General features: G+C 34.1%; 1 protein-coding gene across 1 annotated transcript; it reads left to right on the top strand.

Annotated features, from left to right (window-relative positions):
• Positions 1-15,625: 15,625 nt before the first annotated feature.
• On the top strand, positions 15,626-19,650 carry LOC120140640. Its single transcript, XM_039155608.1, has 9 exons — positions 15,626-15,971; positions 16,454-16,580; positions 17,047-17,098; positions 17,251-17,326; positions 17,471-17,553; positions 18,010-18,106; positions 18,190-18,235; positions 18,962-19,050; positions 19,155-19,650. The coding sequence occupies exons 1-9, from the start codon at positions 15,914-15,916 to the stop codon at positions 19,463-19,465; spliced, it is 939 nt and encodes a 312-aa protein (XP_039011539.1). The 5' UTR covers positions 15,626-15,913; the 3' UTR covers positions 19,466-19,650.
• Positions 19,651-19,796: the final 146 nt, after the last annotated feature.

Below are 19,796 nucleotides of genomic sequence, written 5' to 3'. Positions count from 1 at the left end.
TGTTTGAGGATATTTGTTTGAGGCCATGGCTGAAAGTACAACATTCGAGTGGAGATGCCATGTTGACACATTTGTTTCTTCAGACCATGACTAACGATCTACCCGAGAGGATACAACTTGGTAATGAAGAGATATGGTTTCATTTTTCTCATGCGTATACTTGTTTTGGGCGGGAGGAGTTTTGCTTAATCACTGGTCTACGTTTCGGACACGATGAAGTAACCCGATATACTAGTCATATCTCCCGCGCCCATCATGGTTATCTCGGGTTTTTCCTGAGCTGGCAAAGTCGAAGTCGAGTTTACACATCGACGACTTGAAGAGATTATTTGTTAAAGATGGTTTTACTCGGATGAATGACCTTGATGTTGTCCGAGTATGCCATTTATTACTTTTGCATGCCGACTTTTTAGGCAAAGAGGGCATACAACCTATTTCTGAGGACCTAATATTATTGGTAGATGACCTAAATGCATGGAACTTGTTTCCGTGGGGTTCATATCTATGGAAAGCTACCTGGAAGAAATTGTCGTCTGCCTTTGAGGACCGAAAAAGTTTGCGGGGCGATGGTTCTAAATACACTTTGGCAAACTTTATTTGGGCTTTTAAGGTTATAATTTCTATATAATGTTTCAAAATTTATAATTAATTATTTAACAGTTATTGATGTTTGTGTATTATATTGTTTGTAGATTTGGATATTTGAGGCTTTTCCCAGCATGCAGACATATGCGATAAAAAATTCAAATGATATTCCTAGGGCTATTACCTGGAAGAGGATTCGCATGTTGGATTGGGAAGAGTTACTACCATATACGACGATGAATGATGTAAGTTAACACACAAATACTACCATATAGTTAAACAAGTTATTACTAGTACACGTTTAAATTTGTTTGAGTTTTTATATTGTTAGGAGGTCAACTATCCATTATAGAGGCTGACACCTACAGAGGCTGAGCTTGCCACTGATTAGTGGCAAGCTAGTAAGCGGGTTTTTTGATGGGACGGATGATGAGCACCCCCCACTTCGAGAGCCATCACCTGATCGGGTTGATTCTACAGCTCGACACCCGGAGCCATCACCTGATCGAGCCTCTTCTCCACCTCTACCATCACCTATTCCATCACATCATCGAGCCTCTTCTCCACCATCACCTCATGATAGGCGACCGACAAAGAGGCCACGACATTTATCACCCTGTTCTCCACCTCCACGGGATGAGTTAGGGGAGTTACGTGATGAGGTCGGTACTTTACGTGAAGATAATTGTGCATGGGTGATGAGGTACGGTCTTTACGTGGTGAGGTGGATGTTTTACGCGATGACAATGGTGCGCTACGTGATGAGGTATCTACTTTACGTGATGAGGTAACCGCTCTACGTGAGATTGTTTCATCGTTGCAAAATGAGGTTCATACTCTACGCAATGAGGTAAATTTGTTTAATACTATACTAAAATGCAAATAACATTTTTTCGGCATTATTTATTTATTTATTTACTGATTTATGTATTAATTTATTTTCAGCGGCCCGATAAGGTAGATGCTTTACGTCGAGTTTTTCTTGCACGACGGGGTTCACGCATCAACGTTGTGCATGTGTCATTACGTCTTCTTTCACCCCCACTAGTGCCAAGACTCCGTAAAAAGAAGCCCGATTCACCTGTCATCGTTTAAGAGGCGTCTCTTATCGTTCAAGAGGCTCCTCTCATCGTTCAAGAGGCCCCTCCCACCGTTCAAGAGGCCCTGTCATCGTTCAATGGGTGCTTCCCACCGTTCAAGAGCCCGATTCACAACACATCATTTGTTACATATTGATAAACCCCCTCCCGTGCCTGATATGATGGATGCGTGTTGGCTTTCGTATGAGTTACCGGCCAATACTATTCCTTAGCAGGAGAGGGAAACACTACCGGACACAATTACGGATAATACCCTTTGGGCTAAGACCGCAATTGATTTTTATCTACATGAGCGTAGCCAGGGGTGTTATTATGACATATGCAAACTCGACGATGTTATGTATTTGTTTCTTGATTGGTATTGATGGGGTATTTTATTAGGGGTCGAAGATAATGGCTATTTCAAAGGGGTAAGTCTTATATTCTTCTTATATTGCATTTTGATTATTTTTTTAATTTATTAATAAATTCACTAATATATGTATTTTTTTATAAAACAACATATTGATGCATGTGTCACGTCTTCTAGTAATAAGGAAATTGAAGAAAATAAAAAAATACTCGATGAACTATTATGTTGACGTCTTTTCACGTAGCTCACATGAAGGATCCGAGAGATTCTTCATATACGTTGGGTAATGGAAAAGCTAAATTTTATCCTGCGTGGTGGAGGTTGATAAGGTTAGTATTTATTTTTTGAATATTTTAAATGTGTTCATAATTTTTATTTGATGTGCGCAATTATTTATGATTGCAGGTGTTTATCCCTGTTTTGGAACGTCATCATTGGCTTCTCGTCGAGCTTCAGCTCTCATCCCTGAAGATAATGGTATATGACAGCATGTTGAATTGCATACCATTGTCTGATTTGAGAGATATTATTACAAAGGGATGGAGCGCTCATTTGGCTAAATACTTGGATGCGATTGATTATTGGACTAATTCTGGAAACAAGAAGCCAAAGAAGTTCAAAGTTACAATGATCGGAGATAAAAATGCGCCACAACAAATGCAGGGAACCAGAGGGGATTGTGGTCCTCTCGTATGCATGTGCTTGGAACGTTTGACGATAGGAAGTAAATATTTTCTACCTCCCACAGATAGAGATAGAGGTGCAGTAGGCTTGTGGTTTCGGCATTTTATGGCTAGATCGATATATGCGAGACACTGCCTACCTGCATCCGCGTGCTGAAAGTGTGCATAAACAATTGGTAAGTTTGAGCAAGTGTTGTTAACATATGTACTGTTTAATTGGTTTGAAAATATTTGGTTAAGTACCTAGAATTCAGTAATTTGTTGTTTGTTGGTTTTATATTGTAAAAAGTGTTGTTTGAGCAAATGTTTGGTTTTTGCAGGTTAATCCTGAAGTGAGCTGCGTGAAATTGATGTATTTGTGCATAAACAACAGTCTGTGGTACACTTTTTTTGCTTGTTTAACTGAATTTTACATTGAAAGTTGATTTGTTTAATTGATGAGGAAATAAGAATTATTTTTTGCTTGTTTAATTGATTTGTAAAAGTTGATTTATTTAATTTGATGTGTAAATAAGAATTATTTTTTTGCTTGTTTAATTGATTTGTACAAGTTGATTTGTTGTTTTAAATTCAATCTGCATTATGTTGAAGGAAAAAAAGACCTGTTTAAGGTACAAATTCAATGCGAAAGTCAAATTCGCGTTGCGATAGTCAAATCACAACGCAAAAGTCAAATTCGCGTTGCGATTTTCGATTTCTCGTTGCGAATTCAAGGAAAACACCTTCAAAAAGATAACATACAACAATCTAATAAGTGATAACAACTAAACATATCATAGCAATGTTCAAACTCAAGTTACTAATGAATGTCTAACTAAAAATATATGCATCCATGCATAATACAACGTTTGCATTTAAAAATCACCTAAGTTAATAAGTCTCAAAAGGTGAAGCCGGTTGTGATTGGAATTTTGATTGCGATTTTGATTTCCTTTTGCTTGGCACCATATGAGCTTTGGATTTTGATGAGGATCCATATTTTGGTAGAGGAAAAGATGATTGTGATGGCACTAGTGATCCACAGGTCAACCTTGTATGACCACTTTCCTTGCACCGACTAAATGTCGATATCCTCTTCTCTTCACCCTTAGACGATATACGATCGTGATTTTTTGGTCGGCCAGGTAGCCTGCTGTCCATGACTGGTGGCAAAACTGTTTGTAAGTCATCTGGTATGTCTCACTCAGAAATATATGGAATAGGGTAGACAATCTCGGCATAAGTCTATCGATATACTTCTATAGTGTAGCAATCCATAGCGTATGCGCTTGAATCATCTTGGTTTAGATGAAGAGCAACTTTTATAACATGGTCACACGGATAACTAGATGTTTGTCATTTCTTACAACTACACGTCTTTGCATTTAGATCGACAAGCCCATTTAAGTTATTATCTAATACTTCAAAAAAGTGTTTGAACATGGTTCAACTCTCCATGACGTTGACTTCACAACACATTTCGTTACCTTTTTTCAGTCCATGGTGTAACACGACGTTCCAATGTTCCTTTAAATTTAAATAAATAATACTTAGTAAAATATATTAAATATGATAAGTTACGAATTTAAAGAAATAATACATGCATGGTTTCTTTTCTTGTAGTACCACTGTTGAATAGAGGCTCGAAAAAACTCCATTAACATAGTAATGGGTAATTTCCGGGAATGACGACTTAGAGCGTTGATTGATTCTGCACTATTAGACATCATGAAACCATATCTTGCTCCAAGTTAATGTACTCTTGACCATCTTTCAAACCCGACATCTTCTAGTGTTTGAGCACATCGAGGCAAAACACATCTTAAACAATTTATATGCTTATTAAAATCTACTTCCCGATAAGCTTTTACAGCCTTCCAGTATGTCCATTTGTGATTTTTTATACCAGCAGACCTTGATTTTAGATTTCTGTACAAATAAACACCACAAAGTCCATGAAAAACATCTGGGAAACACCTTCTAACAGCGTTGTCAATTGAGTTTTCCCTATCGGATATGATTGTCATATTGCTAATAGGACCTATACAATCCATAAGATGCCCATAAACCATGTCCATGAATCAGAGGTTTCTGATTTGCCAACGTCGTATGCTATTGGCAGTATCCCATTGTTAGCATCCATGGCTACTGCTAATAAGTTTACTCCAAGGTATCGACCTTTCAAATATTCCTCGTCAACTATAATAACTGGGCGCATGCAAGTAATAAATGAATGAATCTACAAAATCATATACACAAGAAATATAATCATTTAAATGTGAAATGTATGCAACTAACAAAAATGAGTCAATAAAATTATAATGATTTACTAACCGTAGAACCAATGGCGATAAACAGCAACTCAAAGCGTCCATCTCTATTTGTTTTGATATGAGTTACCGACCCAGGATTTTTCAGCTTTAAATTGTGACAATAAGCCGGCAATTGGGCAAACGATGCTTCTGGCAACCCCCTCAACAATTCCAAGGCATAACATTTGGCTCTCCAAGCTTGAGAATATGAGATACTAATGTTGAACCGAGCATTCATGTCAGTCATAATTTCATGTCCCCGATATACCCTTCCATTCAAAAACATTAACTCAACCAGAAAACTACCCAACACCTTTTTGTTTGTCTGTCTATGGTGAGGAAAAACTTGGGTTCTTGAACATGTATGTTTATAAATAAAAGTCCTAACTTGAAACATTTCACAATCTTTTATCCTCTTTGCAATCATACACCACGTACAGTTTTTGTCAATCATACACTTTGTTTCGAAACGATCTTTGCTTGATTTGTTAACTTTTAGTTGATAGTCATCTTCCACACATTTCGTATACAAAGCTATCTTCAAGTATTCCTTTGTATTAAAACAATCATCTTTCTTAATACGAATAACTTTTGTGTAACAATCAACTGCTATCTTTACCAACTCTTCTTCCGGTATCTGAAGTAATTCTGACATATTCCAGTTATACTCCCGTGGCATTTTCTTCTTTTTATTTTATTCGGGGACTTCTTCTTCTTCTTCTTCTTCTTCAGGGTTATATGAATTACAGAATGGATGTTCAACATGTTCATTCACAGTCGTAATTTTCTCCTCATTATCATTAACAACATCTTCCTCGGCAGCGGTTGTTTTATCATCAAAATTCGGGTATTTACCAATATCAAAATCATTACATGCAGGGTCTGTTTCTTCTTCTAAAACATCATCAAAATCCGAGTATTGACCAAGATCAAAGTCCGGGTATTGACCAAGATCAAATTTTGAATACTGACTAGTACTCACAATTTTTTCTGTTGGCTCATAATCGTCTAACTGGTAAATACTAAAATTGGAATTTGGTGCTGAAAGTTGATTGGTATTTGGATTAGGAAAAGGTTGTGGGTTTTGAGATTGTGTTTGGTATTGGAAATGTGGTGAAACAAAATTTTCTTGGTGATAAAATTGTGGTGGAACCATTAAATTTTGAGGTTGATAACAACGTTGTACATTGTGAGCACCATAAACTGGGTTGAAGAACTTAGTTGATTACTACCCGTTACTGACCCAACTTCACTACTTCTAGGTTCAACAACATACAATGTAACATCATCTTATTGTGAAACACTATTGTAAGCAATGAATCGTTCTACATCTTCATTGTCGGTTAACAAATAAACTTTACCTTTTCTCTGATAAGATAATCTAAATCCACTTAGAGGCTCTAAATTCAATTTCTTTGCAACACGTAACATTAGAGCTTCATAAGTTAACTTTTTTAATGACAGTTTTAGTTGAAGATTCATGGGTAAAGGCATATATTGTAAAACACCATGAATATTCTCCCATGACCCTCCAAAACACAAATCTATCCAAACATGATCAACATTAGATGATTTCATTATACAAATTGTAAATTAATTTACTAAACAAACGAACTATAAACAACATATCATCACTAACTTAGAGAAAAGCATACCTTTATTAAGTTGATAGTTGATAATTTGGGAGATAAATCACTGAAAATTTATATAGAAATAAAATTATGTAAAAAATAGAGATGAGAAAGGATCTCGTTGGATATAGGAACGGATGTCGCCGGAGAGAGTGATAGATGGAGATGGAATGAGTTGCGATTTAGGGATTTAGGTTATGAGTTATTGCTGCTGCATAGTTATATACCCAAAACAGTTGTGTTGCGAAACTAAAACCTGTTGCGAAATTAAATTCGTGTTGCGAATTCGAAAATCGAGTTGCGAATTTGAAATTCAGTTGCGAATTTGAAATTCAGTGTTGCGAATTTGACTTATGTGTTGCGAATTTGACTTCTATGTTGCGATTTACAAATTCGGGTTGCGATTTACAGATTCGCGTTGCGAATTTGACTTCTATGTTGCGAATTTGACTTATGTGTTGCGATTTCCAGATTCGCGTTGTGAATTTGGAAACTGAGTTACGAAATTGGAGTTCGCGTTGCGGATTTAAGATCGCGTTGCGAATTTGTTGGTCATTTTCATAAATCCAAAAAAAATTGGTTAAAATCGTATATTATAAGGCATTTTCGGTCACTAAGGTTATTTTCTCTTTTTATAATGCAAAATAATTTTTACTTTTTTACCCCTTTTTCCTATTTTTTCTGGATTGGTTTGTTTGAATAAAAATAGCAGCTTAAATTACGAAATAAGATCAAACATTCAAAATATTTGACGCTATTGTAAACAAAATAATATATTCAACAAAAAATGAAATATTCCGAAAACAATAATTAAAATAATTTAATTTCCAAAATAAATTAGAGTATACTTTTTTAATATAATATTAAAACAATGGGTTTTTTTTGAGAAAATAACTTCAGTGACCGAAAATGCCTTATAATATACGATTTTGACTAACTTTTTTCGATTTGCCAAAATGATCAATAAAATCGCAATGTGATCTCTAAATCGCAACGCGATCTCCAATATCGTAAATTAGTTTCCAGATTCGTAACGCGATTTTGACTATCGCATTGCGATTTTCCAAATTCGCGTTGCGATGTTAGAAAATCGCAATGCGAATATGTAAATCGCAACGCGATTCTGACTATCGCAACACGATAATACAAGAATCGCGTTGCGATAATACAAAATCGCAACTCGATAATACAAAATCGCAATGTGATTTTCCAAATTTACGTTAGTCCAAATTCGTTGCGTTGGTCCAAGTTCACGTTGCGATTTTTCAAATTCGTTGCGATAGTCGAAGTTCGCGTTGTGATTTTTCAAATTTGTTGCAATAGTCCAAGTTCGCGTTGCGATTTTCCAAAATCGCAACGACTGGTGGTATTGCATTTGTTTCTTAAGAATTTTCTATAAAAAGATAGTATCCGCGATGACGTGTCGAATACACGTATTACCACGACCACGACCAAGACCACGACCCGAGACGGGACGGGACGGCGGCGGCGGCGGTGCGCGAGAGTCCCCCTTGTTCTCTTCCACTCAACAAGGAAGTGGGAAATCCAAACCTTAAATACATATTCCCAATAGTGTTTTCAATACTATGTAGGATTGGACATTGCAAACACTTGAGAATCTTTTACACTATCGTAACACATTCTTTATTGTTTCAAACTAAGATCTTACAAATGGCTTGGGAATCTTTTACACTATCGCAACACATTCTTTATTGTTTCAAACTCCACGTGAATTTGGAATAGTTGAAATGTAAACTTATTTTGAATTTTTCATTATCACAACACTTTTTCACTATCGCAACAACAAGTTTTTCAAATTCTAGCAACACATTTTAACTATCGCAACACATTTTTTAAAATCGCGTTGTGAATCTTACAATCGCGTTGCGAATCTGAATATCCGCGTTGCGAATTTGGAAACTGAGTTGAAAAATTAGAGTTCGCGTTGCGATTTTATTGGTCATTTTGACAAATAAAAAAAAATTGATTCAAATCGTATATTATAAAGTATTTTCGATCACTAAGGTTATTTTATATTTTTTTTGGTAATGGATACCTTTTGTTGTGAGTGTACAGCATAAATAAGAATATATTATGAGCCTATTTTGTAATTTTGGAGGGAAAAAAAACGTAGAAGAAGATGATGGTCTCGTAGAGTCTACGTTTTAGATTTGTTTAAACAAGGAAGGAAGATTTTCATCCACAATTTTCTTTGTGGCCTCAAAAATATCTTTTTCTCTTTTAATTTCTTTTCTTTTTTTCTTCCTCTCACTTTTTGCCATATCATACCCACCAATTATTTTCTTTTCCTAACTTTATTTTAAGATAATTTTAACTTTGGGTTAATTATTATATGTCTAATAAATACAAGTGGATCCAAATTTCAATATATGAGAAAGCATAGGCATACATAGATGATCAAATCTATGTTTCATTTGTAGAAACTTTCTTGCTTCCCTTTTCCCTTTTCTGGTTTTCTTTCTATTACTTGCCATACTTTATGTTAAAATGATAAACCCAAGTAAAGTTGATTTTAATATTAGTCCATACCATTCATTTTTAATATACGTAGGAATTGATTAAAAGGAGCGGTTGAGAGTAGTCACTACCTGAAATAAATTCATTTATATTTTAGTTTTTTTCTAAGTAGTTTCTATTGATAATCTGTTTTCACCGTCCTAAATTTTTATAAGTTCACCCATAAAATAAAATCTTGCGTGTCTCTCTATATATATATATATACTCGATTAAACAACATGATAGTGGTTGAAAATTATTTAATTCATTGATACTAAATTTACTATGTGTATAAGAGTTTCAAAAAATTTAAATAAAAATTCGAAAAGAGTATTGATTTATTACTTTTTAATAACGAATGCATAAGAAACATAAAATATCCATGGTCTTGATATTATCATATGAAGTTTTGTATGAAATATCGATTTAAAACAACTAATTAATAAATAAAATAAATAAATAGTTTGTATCAGTGGCGGAAGCACTAAGCTCCCATAGGGTCCAAGTGCATCCCCATTACTTTAAAAAATCGATTAAATTTAGCCTAATGTATTAAGGAAAAAAGAAAAAAAATTACAATTTTTGCATAACCATTATTTTTTTAAAAAAAAATTAAAATTTTGGACCCTCATTCTTAAATTTCTAGATATGCCACTAGTTTGTATAAGTTACTTTTAATAAATAATATAATTTATAATTTATTAATCGGTTAATTCAGATTAAATTGTATATAAATCAATAAGAAAAGTGAACTATGTGAATCCAATTTTTCTTGATAAACAATATAAGTATTGAAATATTTAATTTTCTTCCACCTGAATCTATTTTTTTACAATTGAATAAATGCTTCATGGTGATTGCCAACTATAAAATCTTTATTTAATTTTTGGTGAGATTTGTGGTTGAGGTTATAAGTTAGCCCATTGCTCCACTTCCTAGTCCTTTCTATGGTTCATAACCTTATTGCTTGTTACATCTCCCCCTCCTCGCCCATGTGACACATAACCCTTTTCTCATTCCATTCTTTTTTCTTACTATATATTAAGAAAATCAAACATATAAAACATTGACAACGTTAATGAAACGAAATTCTTTTCCTTTGTCTAGAAAATAATAAAACATTAAACATCGAAAATCCATGTCAAGCATTCTCCGATTTCTTTTTCTTTTTTGACGAGTTTTTCATAATATCGTCCGACGATGAATGCCACGTAAAGTATTAAAATAATGAACATTTTAAAAAATAGGAATAAGAAATCCATGTCACCGTCGGATTCTGAAAGGACCGCTCGCGCGGGTCCCACAGACGAGTTTTGAAGACCAGGAGTTTTTGCCACATCAGCGTCATATTCCCTTATGGACCCACCTCGGCAAAAAGAGTAAAGTGAAAAAGGGGTGCAGATTTCGAGAAAATCAATAAATAAATAAAAATAAGAAATCATTTTCTCCCTTTGGTTTTCTCACACGTGTGAGTCGACTTTCCGAAGAATCATGATTCTCGTGGCTGAGAATTCTCCTAGGTGAGTGGAGGTTTTGGTCGGGATGACACGTGTAAGATAGCGATGGGGCATATCTTTTTGGTATGCCCTTTACTCGTGTGAGATTTTGATTTGGTGGATTAAATAAAATAAATAAACGGGTTGAAATGTCACCAGAGATGACTAACCTCTTTTAAATTAATCAGGAATATAAAAGCATGTGAACGTGATAAGGGTTTGGGATGATCATCAACATCCACCGTTGAATTTCACCATCAATCTAAAGCTACTCATCTTTTCCTCTAGTAAATATTTATTTATTTACGAGTTAGGTCAAGCATTGCAATCCGCACTTTTGGCCATTCATCTACTTGCTTTAATTCTCCACGCTCTTTTTAGTTTTATCGTATGTGTATTTATTCAAATATTTTATTTAACGTTTATCACCCACGACCTCTTTTCATTCAATTTTTTAAGATATTATCTTAATTCTAAATTTTTATAAACGGAAATTATTAACATTTGTTGGATATATGAACGGCAAAACTACACTGTTAGCACTGACTGGAAATAGAAACAGTAATTAAAAGGAATAGATTCGTAAACCGTGTTGTGGTATAACCACTGTCTTAGAAACGAATTCACCCGATGTGTGTAATCGCTGCAGTAGGCGGACCGTCCCCCGAGATTAACACGGTCGCTCCGAATTTTGTAAACTCAAAATCGGAGTGGACTGCCGGTGGTATTGCTCTTCTTATCGGAAAGCACATAAAGAATAACTTCAGAAAACATTTTGAGAGTGAATTGTGAATGTTGAGAGTGAATTGAGAAGCTGAATATAATCCTCTATTTATAGGCTATAAATAGAGTTAAAATCGTCTATACAATTTCAGGATTAAATCTCTTCTTTTGTAACAGCTGAAACGTCTAGATAAACCTGACTCAAAAATAGTCCAGGTTCATTGCATCATTATTCAGCTGTTATAACTCTCGAAATTATATCATGTAACCCCTGGAATTAAATCAAATAACTCCTGATAATATTAACAGCTTGTCCCCTCTGTACAAAGCTGGAAATCAGTCCAAATACATCTTAACGTTTTTTGATTTAATTTAGGAAAAGTTATTTAATTTCTGATAACTCTCATAAACCAACTGTTATCATTCGAATTTAAATAGTCCTCAGCAGCCTATAAATATCAGTCCAAAGATAATATCCGCGCGGACGTGTCGAAGACACGTATTACCACGACCACGACCACGAGCCGAGCCGAGACAGGCGGCGACGGCGGCGCGCGAGAGTTCCCCTTGTTCTCTTTCACTCAACAAGGAAGTGTGAATTCTAAACCATAAATACTCATTCCCAACATTTATATGATTAAAATATATTTTTTAATTTAAATAAAAAATAAAAAATATTTTTATAAATTAGATTATAATAAATAAATTTTTTCACAAATTTCTCATGTACAAAGAGTTTGTCTTTAAAAGTCTTGTTTAGAATAAGATTTTCACTTAGAAATGAAATAAAATAAAATACTATTAAAAATCATCTTTAAAATAAAAGTTCTCTTGATATTATACCCTAAATCATATCTATTTATGAATAATCTACTTGTTAATACTCACAAAAATAAAAAGATGAAAAATAGGAGATAAATAAATAATATTATAAGTTTTAAAATAGCTTCAATAATAATAAAAAATAAAAAAGAGTAAAAGAGAATAAAAAAACTCATAAATTAATTTAATTCTTAAGAAATTAACAAAAGCTGAAATTCTTCTAAATGGACTCGAAGAATTCAGCCTAATGACTAAACTTTTGTTATTGAGCTGAATCTTACAAGATAATCTAACAACTACTTAACTAATTAAGTAAAATTAGGAAAAACAAAATTAACATAATCTGGGTTAATAACAAAGGCTTGACCGAATATGAAATAAATATTTTAATGGGCTTGAATCTGGATCTTGATTCTTGCATCAATAAGATACTTATTGGAAAACAATTATGAATAGTGATGGAAACGAGTCGGGTTAGATTCAACTTTTAGTCCATTCGAATATGATTTAAAAACTGAAATTCTTTATTTGCATATAATTCGATCTAAATTTGAGAAGATCCTATTTAATTTGAAATTCGACCTGATTTTTTGGGTTAAGATTCGTACATGTCACAAACTTAATAAAAAAGGATATTATTATAATTGTCATTATGTATATAAATAATAAATATAATATCATATTAAATCAAGATGGACCAAAATTTTTTAGTTTTATATGAACTTTAAAATATCCAAATCGATTTAATTCAATTCAAATCAAAATAGAAAATTGACCCGAAGAAATTGAATTAGGTCAAAAACCCATAGTAATATTAACATCCTAATTATGAATACATGATTGGAAACACTGAATTCTTGGAAAAGCAAAGTTCAAAGCCCATTATTACAATCAAAGCCCATGTCGTTTTTTCTACAAGCGTGTCATTTCTCCCTTTTACAACAAAAACATGAAAAGCTCGATCAAGAAAATAAAAATGCCAAAAGGAAGACAAATTTCAGACTGCTCGCTGATCGCCAATGAGATCATAGATGATGTGCGCCGAAGCAAAAGGAAGGCTATTTCTTTTATGCAGTTATAGTTTCTAGAATTCCTGTCTACTTGATTAGGTGCCGTTGAAGAATCGGATTATTATCCGTCACGACGAACAGTTTGATTAGTGTTGGTGTTAAAAAATATGAGATGGAGAAGATTGTTATGTCGATTGTTAAATATTCAAGTAAATATTTTCTTTTGAGATGAACAATGCTTTACATATTGTTGATGCAGATGATAGAAACAAGATTCTTCATCTGTTCCTATATATGATCAGTCCTTGAATGATCGGTTCGTTTCGGATATCTGTCTGATGCATCTGAACTCTTACCTTAATCCTTGCAAGTATAGAGGAGTCTTAGGTTGTTCTCTTTTGTTTACCCTTGTTAACATTTTGTGCTATGTTACGACGGCATCATTCTGTCAATGCCGAGGTAGTTTTTGGCACATATTCCAGATTCCTTTGATCTGATACATCCATGGGCATAGAAACCTAACGACGCTTGCATTTTGAGCTTCATATTAGTACATTGTCTTGTGTTAATACATCTTCATTGCAGTGCAGCAACTCATACCATGCTCGTCTCTTACTATCTCATCCAGATTCATCATCCGTGCTTTCTAGTAAGTAATATCTCTTATTATCTCATCCAGATCCATCATCCGTGCTTTCTCATAAGTTATATCTCTTATTTATGTTACTCGACTCGGATGTGACGGACATGCATACTTGTTTCCTCTTGTTTCTTCACTTCCATGATTGTTTCACTCTGCAAGTCTAGCTGGTTCTTCACTTCCATGATTGTTTCACTCTACGACTCCGAAACTGAAATTCAGTAGCATTATGACATTCGAAACTTGTTCTTCATCTTTTGTCTGATTTCTTCCAGCACCAGACTATAAATTGGTTTTGATTTATGTATTGGTTTTAAGATGACTGCTAATTTAGTTGAAGGTATGATGGTTTTAATATCCTCTAGGATTTTACTCGGCCAACGTATAACTTATTTCATTATGTACTGAATTAATAATGTGAAATTGGCTTGTTAGATGACCTGAGTTGCCATCAGCTGTGATAGTACAGTGGAAGTGCGTTGAATCAATAACAGATAGTAAGCGTCTTTATTATGGACGCTTTATTCTGTCTCCACTTATGAAAGGCCAAGCAGACACAACAAGCATTGCGATGCGAAGAGCTTTACATGGAGAAACAGAAGGAGCATGCATTACACGTGCAAAATCTGAGAAAATACCACACAAATATTCAACCATAATAGGTATTCAAGAATCAGTACATGAAATTTTCACGATTTTAAAAGAAATTGTATTAAAAGGTAATTTTATGGAACACATAACGCCTTTATTTGTCCCAAAGGTCCAAATCTGCTAATAAGTCGTTTAATGACAGTTCCATATATCATTTTATTGTGAAATACCAGATTGGCTCGTTCTACCATAAGCACCCCCTTATTTTGCTGTGCGGACTTCGCCAATGGGTTTGAGTCAATGATCGGAAAACTTCCTTTTCTCAGTCTTAATTTTTGTTGAAAATTGGATCAGGAACTGGAGTCCTAATTGAACGAGAGAGATTAAAAATTTTAAATATTCATAGAGTACTAAAAAATTCAACACCTTTATAAAAAAAAATCTTTGACTATATACTATTATTATATGAATATATTTCAATAAAATCAATGCTATATTAAAGTAACAATAAAATTTCAATTTTCTTTTAATATTTTATACTAAAGTAATGTTTATTAATATTATTGAACCTCATCAATCTCATTTTATTATGAAAAAATCAAATCAATTTCATCTTATTATTTTGGTTATATATACTAATAATTGTATCTACTTTAAAATCGATTCTAATAGAAAAATAGAGGTGTGAAATATGAACGTACGATATTAATTTTATTGCAAAAGATGACTGGAGATGAACATCAATTAGCTATTAGCGGCAACCAAAGACACATTGTCAAAAAAATGTAAATTATTTAAAAATTCAGTAACAAAATGGGTAAATTTTGACAATTCAATTTAAAAAACGATGTTATTTTAAACATCAAAATAATTACACCTAAAATGAAATTATTTTGATATGATAAACCATATCTATAATAGTTGGTAATGTCTCGTCTTATTAAAAACTTAACAGTAGAGTAATATAATTAAATATAAAATTAAAACTTAATATTATAATTGATAAAACTAAAAATTTAATAATATACGAATCATCGTACAAAGTCCAATATATCTAACATAGTTGAACATTATATTTACGTAGCATGACAAGAAAAAAAAATCGAGGTGATCGGTAATGAACGGGAGGGAATGGATACATAATGAATGTTCGCTGCGTCACGTGCGTTCACAATACCCGGTTCACCCGAACCGTAAGGGATCCGGTTCATTCCCCTGTTAATTTCACCGAAAAACCAGTATTTTTGTTTTCGTTTCCTTTCTTTCTCTTCCTCAGAAAACGAAATCCAAAGGAAACCTCATTTTCGTATAATACAGAGGAAGAGAGGAGACTTTAATTTCCAAGCGGAGACCGTTAAGAACAACTTCCAATTTTTGTTATTTCTGTGTTTATCTTTTAAACTCACCTGACAACAATAATAATAGGAGGAACACCCGAACTAGCCCGAGCTCCGCAGACTGTCGCGATTCCGATGGAATCTTTGGGTCCAAACCAGCTAGATATCTTCGAGATTTACCTGCGATTTTGTGGTAAATTTTTTCACTTTTTAAAAAATTGTTATGATATTTTCTCCTTTATTGTTTCCATTTGTTTATCAAAAGAAAGTTTGTTTCGGTTGATGTATAATAGGAAGGATTGGAAATTTGACATGTTAATTTTGGGTGAAAAAGATTGGGAATTGGATAAGGGTTTTTTTTTGTGGGGGGTTACTTTTATCGTCTAATAATTGGTGGACGATTTTTTTGTTCAATTTTTGGTCATTTTGAAGTTTAATTATGGAAAAATTTAATGTGATTAAGTACCCTAAAATTTTAAGTAATTAAGGTAATTTGATCTGGTCAAAGAATTAGTTAAATGTTTAAGATTTTGGTCTGTCACTGATATGCTTAAAGCTTAAGAATTTGACCTGTTCAGAAATGTTTGTGCTGTGATTGGGATGTTACCTTTAATTTAATTTAATAAAAAAATATATTGTTTGCTCTACTTAGTTAGCTTTTAAGCTGTCTTGCAGAACCTAGAACAGGAAATGCATATGTTCATGGTGAAGATGGGTACCGACAAGATGAGGAATTGCAAAGAGCGACGAAGGATGGATTGAATCAGCTGTTAAAGATGGTGGAGTCAAGGATGCATACAAGGTAGTTGGTGGTGTTTGTATCTAATCTGTAGATATAAGTTTAGGGTGTTTGGCTTGCCTTTAGGAGGATTAGAGAATTGGTTGATGAGTCTTAAGACACTTGAAAAATTGTTGGAGTTAAAGTATATGTTTAATATTTATGGGATGCCATGTGAAATTATTAACCTTTTTTGTGGTTCTCGTCTAAGATACCACAAGGTTTTGGATCTGCCAATTCCAGCTTGATCCTGGTTTGCTTGAGTGGCAATTGCCCTTCTCGACCATGTTATTCTTCCTATGTGTAGATCGCTACTGTGTCATTTATGATTATGCTATGAGTGAAAAAGAAATGTATTATTCCCCAAGAGATTATCAAAGGGGGCTGAATGCCCAAACAAGATTCTGTAGCCAGTCCTGTTTATTGGTTGTTTGGTCTAATTGTTGGTCATACACTATTGATTGAGTATCAGTTATGTTTACTTTGACAGTACTTTGATCTTTGATGAACTTCGCAAGCTAATGTTGCAACTAGACCTGACGGTGAGATTCCTCTTCATTGAAGTTCTTTGAGAGAGAGATTTAAGTAGTATTTAAGACTTTAGCTTTAAATTTCTTCATTGTTGGTACACTGATTTTATTTTCTCTTATCCTGTTTTCCATACTAAAATTTGGCTTGCTGTTGTTTCCTGTAGGCAGACTTCTCTGAATTCTCATGCTTCTATGATTTTGTTTTCTTCATGTGCCGAGAAAATGGTCAAAAGAATATCAGTAAGTCATCTCATGCTAATTAGTTACATCGAAATACTTCTACTGATTTATCGTTAGAATAACATCGATTTTATCTAAGCTGTAAAGTACTAGGAATTTCCTAGGTATTGTATTTAATTCTCTGGCTTTTGTCATGATTGATAGCTGTAAGCAGGGCAGTTGCTGCATGGAGATTAGTCTTAGCAGGCAGGTTTCGATTGCTTGACAAATGGTGTAAATATGTTGAGGTATGAGCATGAGTGGTACCGAGCTACTAACAGCCTAACACTTTATGTTTGTCTAGGAGACATCTTGTGAAACTATTGGTTGTTGTTCCAATATAGACCACTTTGATTTTGGACAAAAGTTTATCAGAATTGGGATATTGGTTATAAATAATTTATTATTACTGTAATGGGTAGAAGATGTTATCCTGCATTCATGCATATAAGGAGTGACATCTGCTGCTCCAGTTTTGTCTGTCAGTGAGGGAGAGGCACTCCGTATTTTTACTTTAGTTGCCTTATACATGCCTTTGAAAATCCTTATAGTGCATGCTGAGCATTTGAAAATGGATAAGTCTCTTCTATCAAAAAAAAAAAAAATGGATAAGTCTCTTGGGCTGTACACCATAGGTTGAAACCTGCTAATGACTACTGGCAATCTCTTGATTAATGCAACTAATGTCTTCGATTTCCTTTCAGGAAAATCAACGTCACAATATTTCGGAGGATACTTGGCAGCAAGTTTTAGCTTTTAGTAGGTGTGTACATGAAAATCTGGAAGGCTATGATCCCGAAGGTATTAAGCTTCCCTAAATCTGCCCTATCGCCTGTCTTGTATATCTGTGCTACTTGGATCTTAGTTGTCTGGTTATTTTGCAGGTGCTTGGCCTGTTCTGATTGATGACTTTGTGGAGCATATGTACAGGTTTGGTTTCGATACTTGAGCATTTTATGTGATCATGGAAATTTTTACGGGTATTTTCTAATTACGTGGTTTATATTAGGCTACAATTCCAAGTTCGTACTGTGATCGTTTTAATATATTCCAACTCTTTATTTTCCCTGAAGTATCAGTGTCCAATCCTGGTGTTTGGTATAGGAATACGGACATGGAAATTTTATGTGATTAAAACTTACAAATAGTTGAGCTTACCCATGTTGGGTGTATACTCGTCCCTAATACTTACCTCTCGAGTCTAAGCAACATAAATTTTAGCCTTTTGTTATATCGTCCTACTTTTTCAGTTTTAATCTTTTCATTTTTGTATTTTACTGAATAACTCTTATAAGATCACTTGCCCATATTCATTTTTGCATTGATTGTGTCATTGTGTCATTCATGGTGTCAATCATCCGGCATGTTTTAATAAAAATAAGGATTAATGTACCTTTTGGTTCCCGACTTTGGCATTAAGCGGCAATTTGACCTGATTTCTTTTTGGTGCAATTTGGCACCTGACTTTGATATACAATTTGACTCCTAATTATTTTTAATTGATACAAATTAAAATTTTTAATTGAGGAAAAATATATTAAAAAAATCTCAAAGTCGGGGCCCAAAAAGTGCATTAACCCTTAAACTAATGCTATTGCATTGCACTCTATACCTAGATGCCTGCAACCCCTTATCCCTACTTGCTCCCCACTGCAGAATTTCGGGATCCAACAAAGATTCAAATGTTTTCTGCTGCTGTGTTGATTTGGAGTCGCAGTCCTCTGCATACGAGGACACTTTGCCTGGTATGTCGTATACTAGCTTTCACGTTTACCTTTGTATAAGTTTCTTGCAAATATGAGCTGTGCAATAGATAATTGATGTTAATTATAATGATATCACGCGGCAGGATTAAGAGTATATCCTGGGATGAAGAGGAAATTGCCTGAATGTCAAGACGATGAGATGGAGTCTTCCGATTCGCACTTCTTGAACTCGCCAGGCATGAATTATTCATTGAATTCTAAGAGAAGTAAGTTGATTGCACAGCGATCGGTTAATAGGGAAGATAATCCTCCCCAGAATTCATCTGATGATTGCATGGGAATTGCCAAACACAGTAGTCCAATGTGTTCTTCCAAGTCTCCTTGTGCAATTGAAGGTTGCCTATCGAAGGGTTTTGCAGGTCTCTTATCAAGTTGCTCCTATTTTGCAGTTTGACCCCGGAAAGAATTCCCTATTACACGGAGCTCGCATCCGAGTATAATTATAGAAAAAATGTATCCTTTGCAAGTCTACGGTATAGATGTATTAAAATTTCTGCAACTGGTGTTTTTCGGATGATTTTGTGGGTTAATTTCCTAACCTTTGAACATTTGCAAGGTGCTGTCATTATGTCTGATGCATTATCCCTGTCGTGATCTGTTGCTTTCCAAAATAATTATTTTAGATTTGCTTTCAATCTTTAGTTTTTTCGTTTCCCTTTCATTTTATCTCACCGTTGAGATTGAAGAAAACCAATGGTTTAATCTAATACTTCCATAAATCAGGG

The sequence above is a fragment of the Hibiscus syriacus genome, unplaced genomic scaffold (assembly GCF_006381635.1).
Source record: "Hibiscus syriacus cultivar Baekdansim isolate YM2019G1 unplaced genomic scaffold, ASM638163v2 tig00110788_pilon, whole genome shotgun sequence".
NCBI lineage: Eukaryota > Viridiplantae > Streptophyta > Magnoliopsida > Malvales > Malvaceae > Hibiscus > Hibiscus syriacus.
The sequence above is the reverse complement of the archived record's forward strand: the minus strand, read 5'-3'. Positions and strand labels throughout refer to the sequence as shown.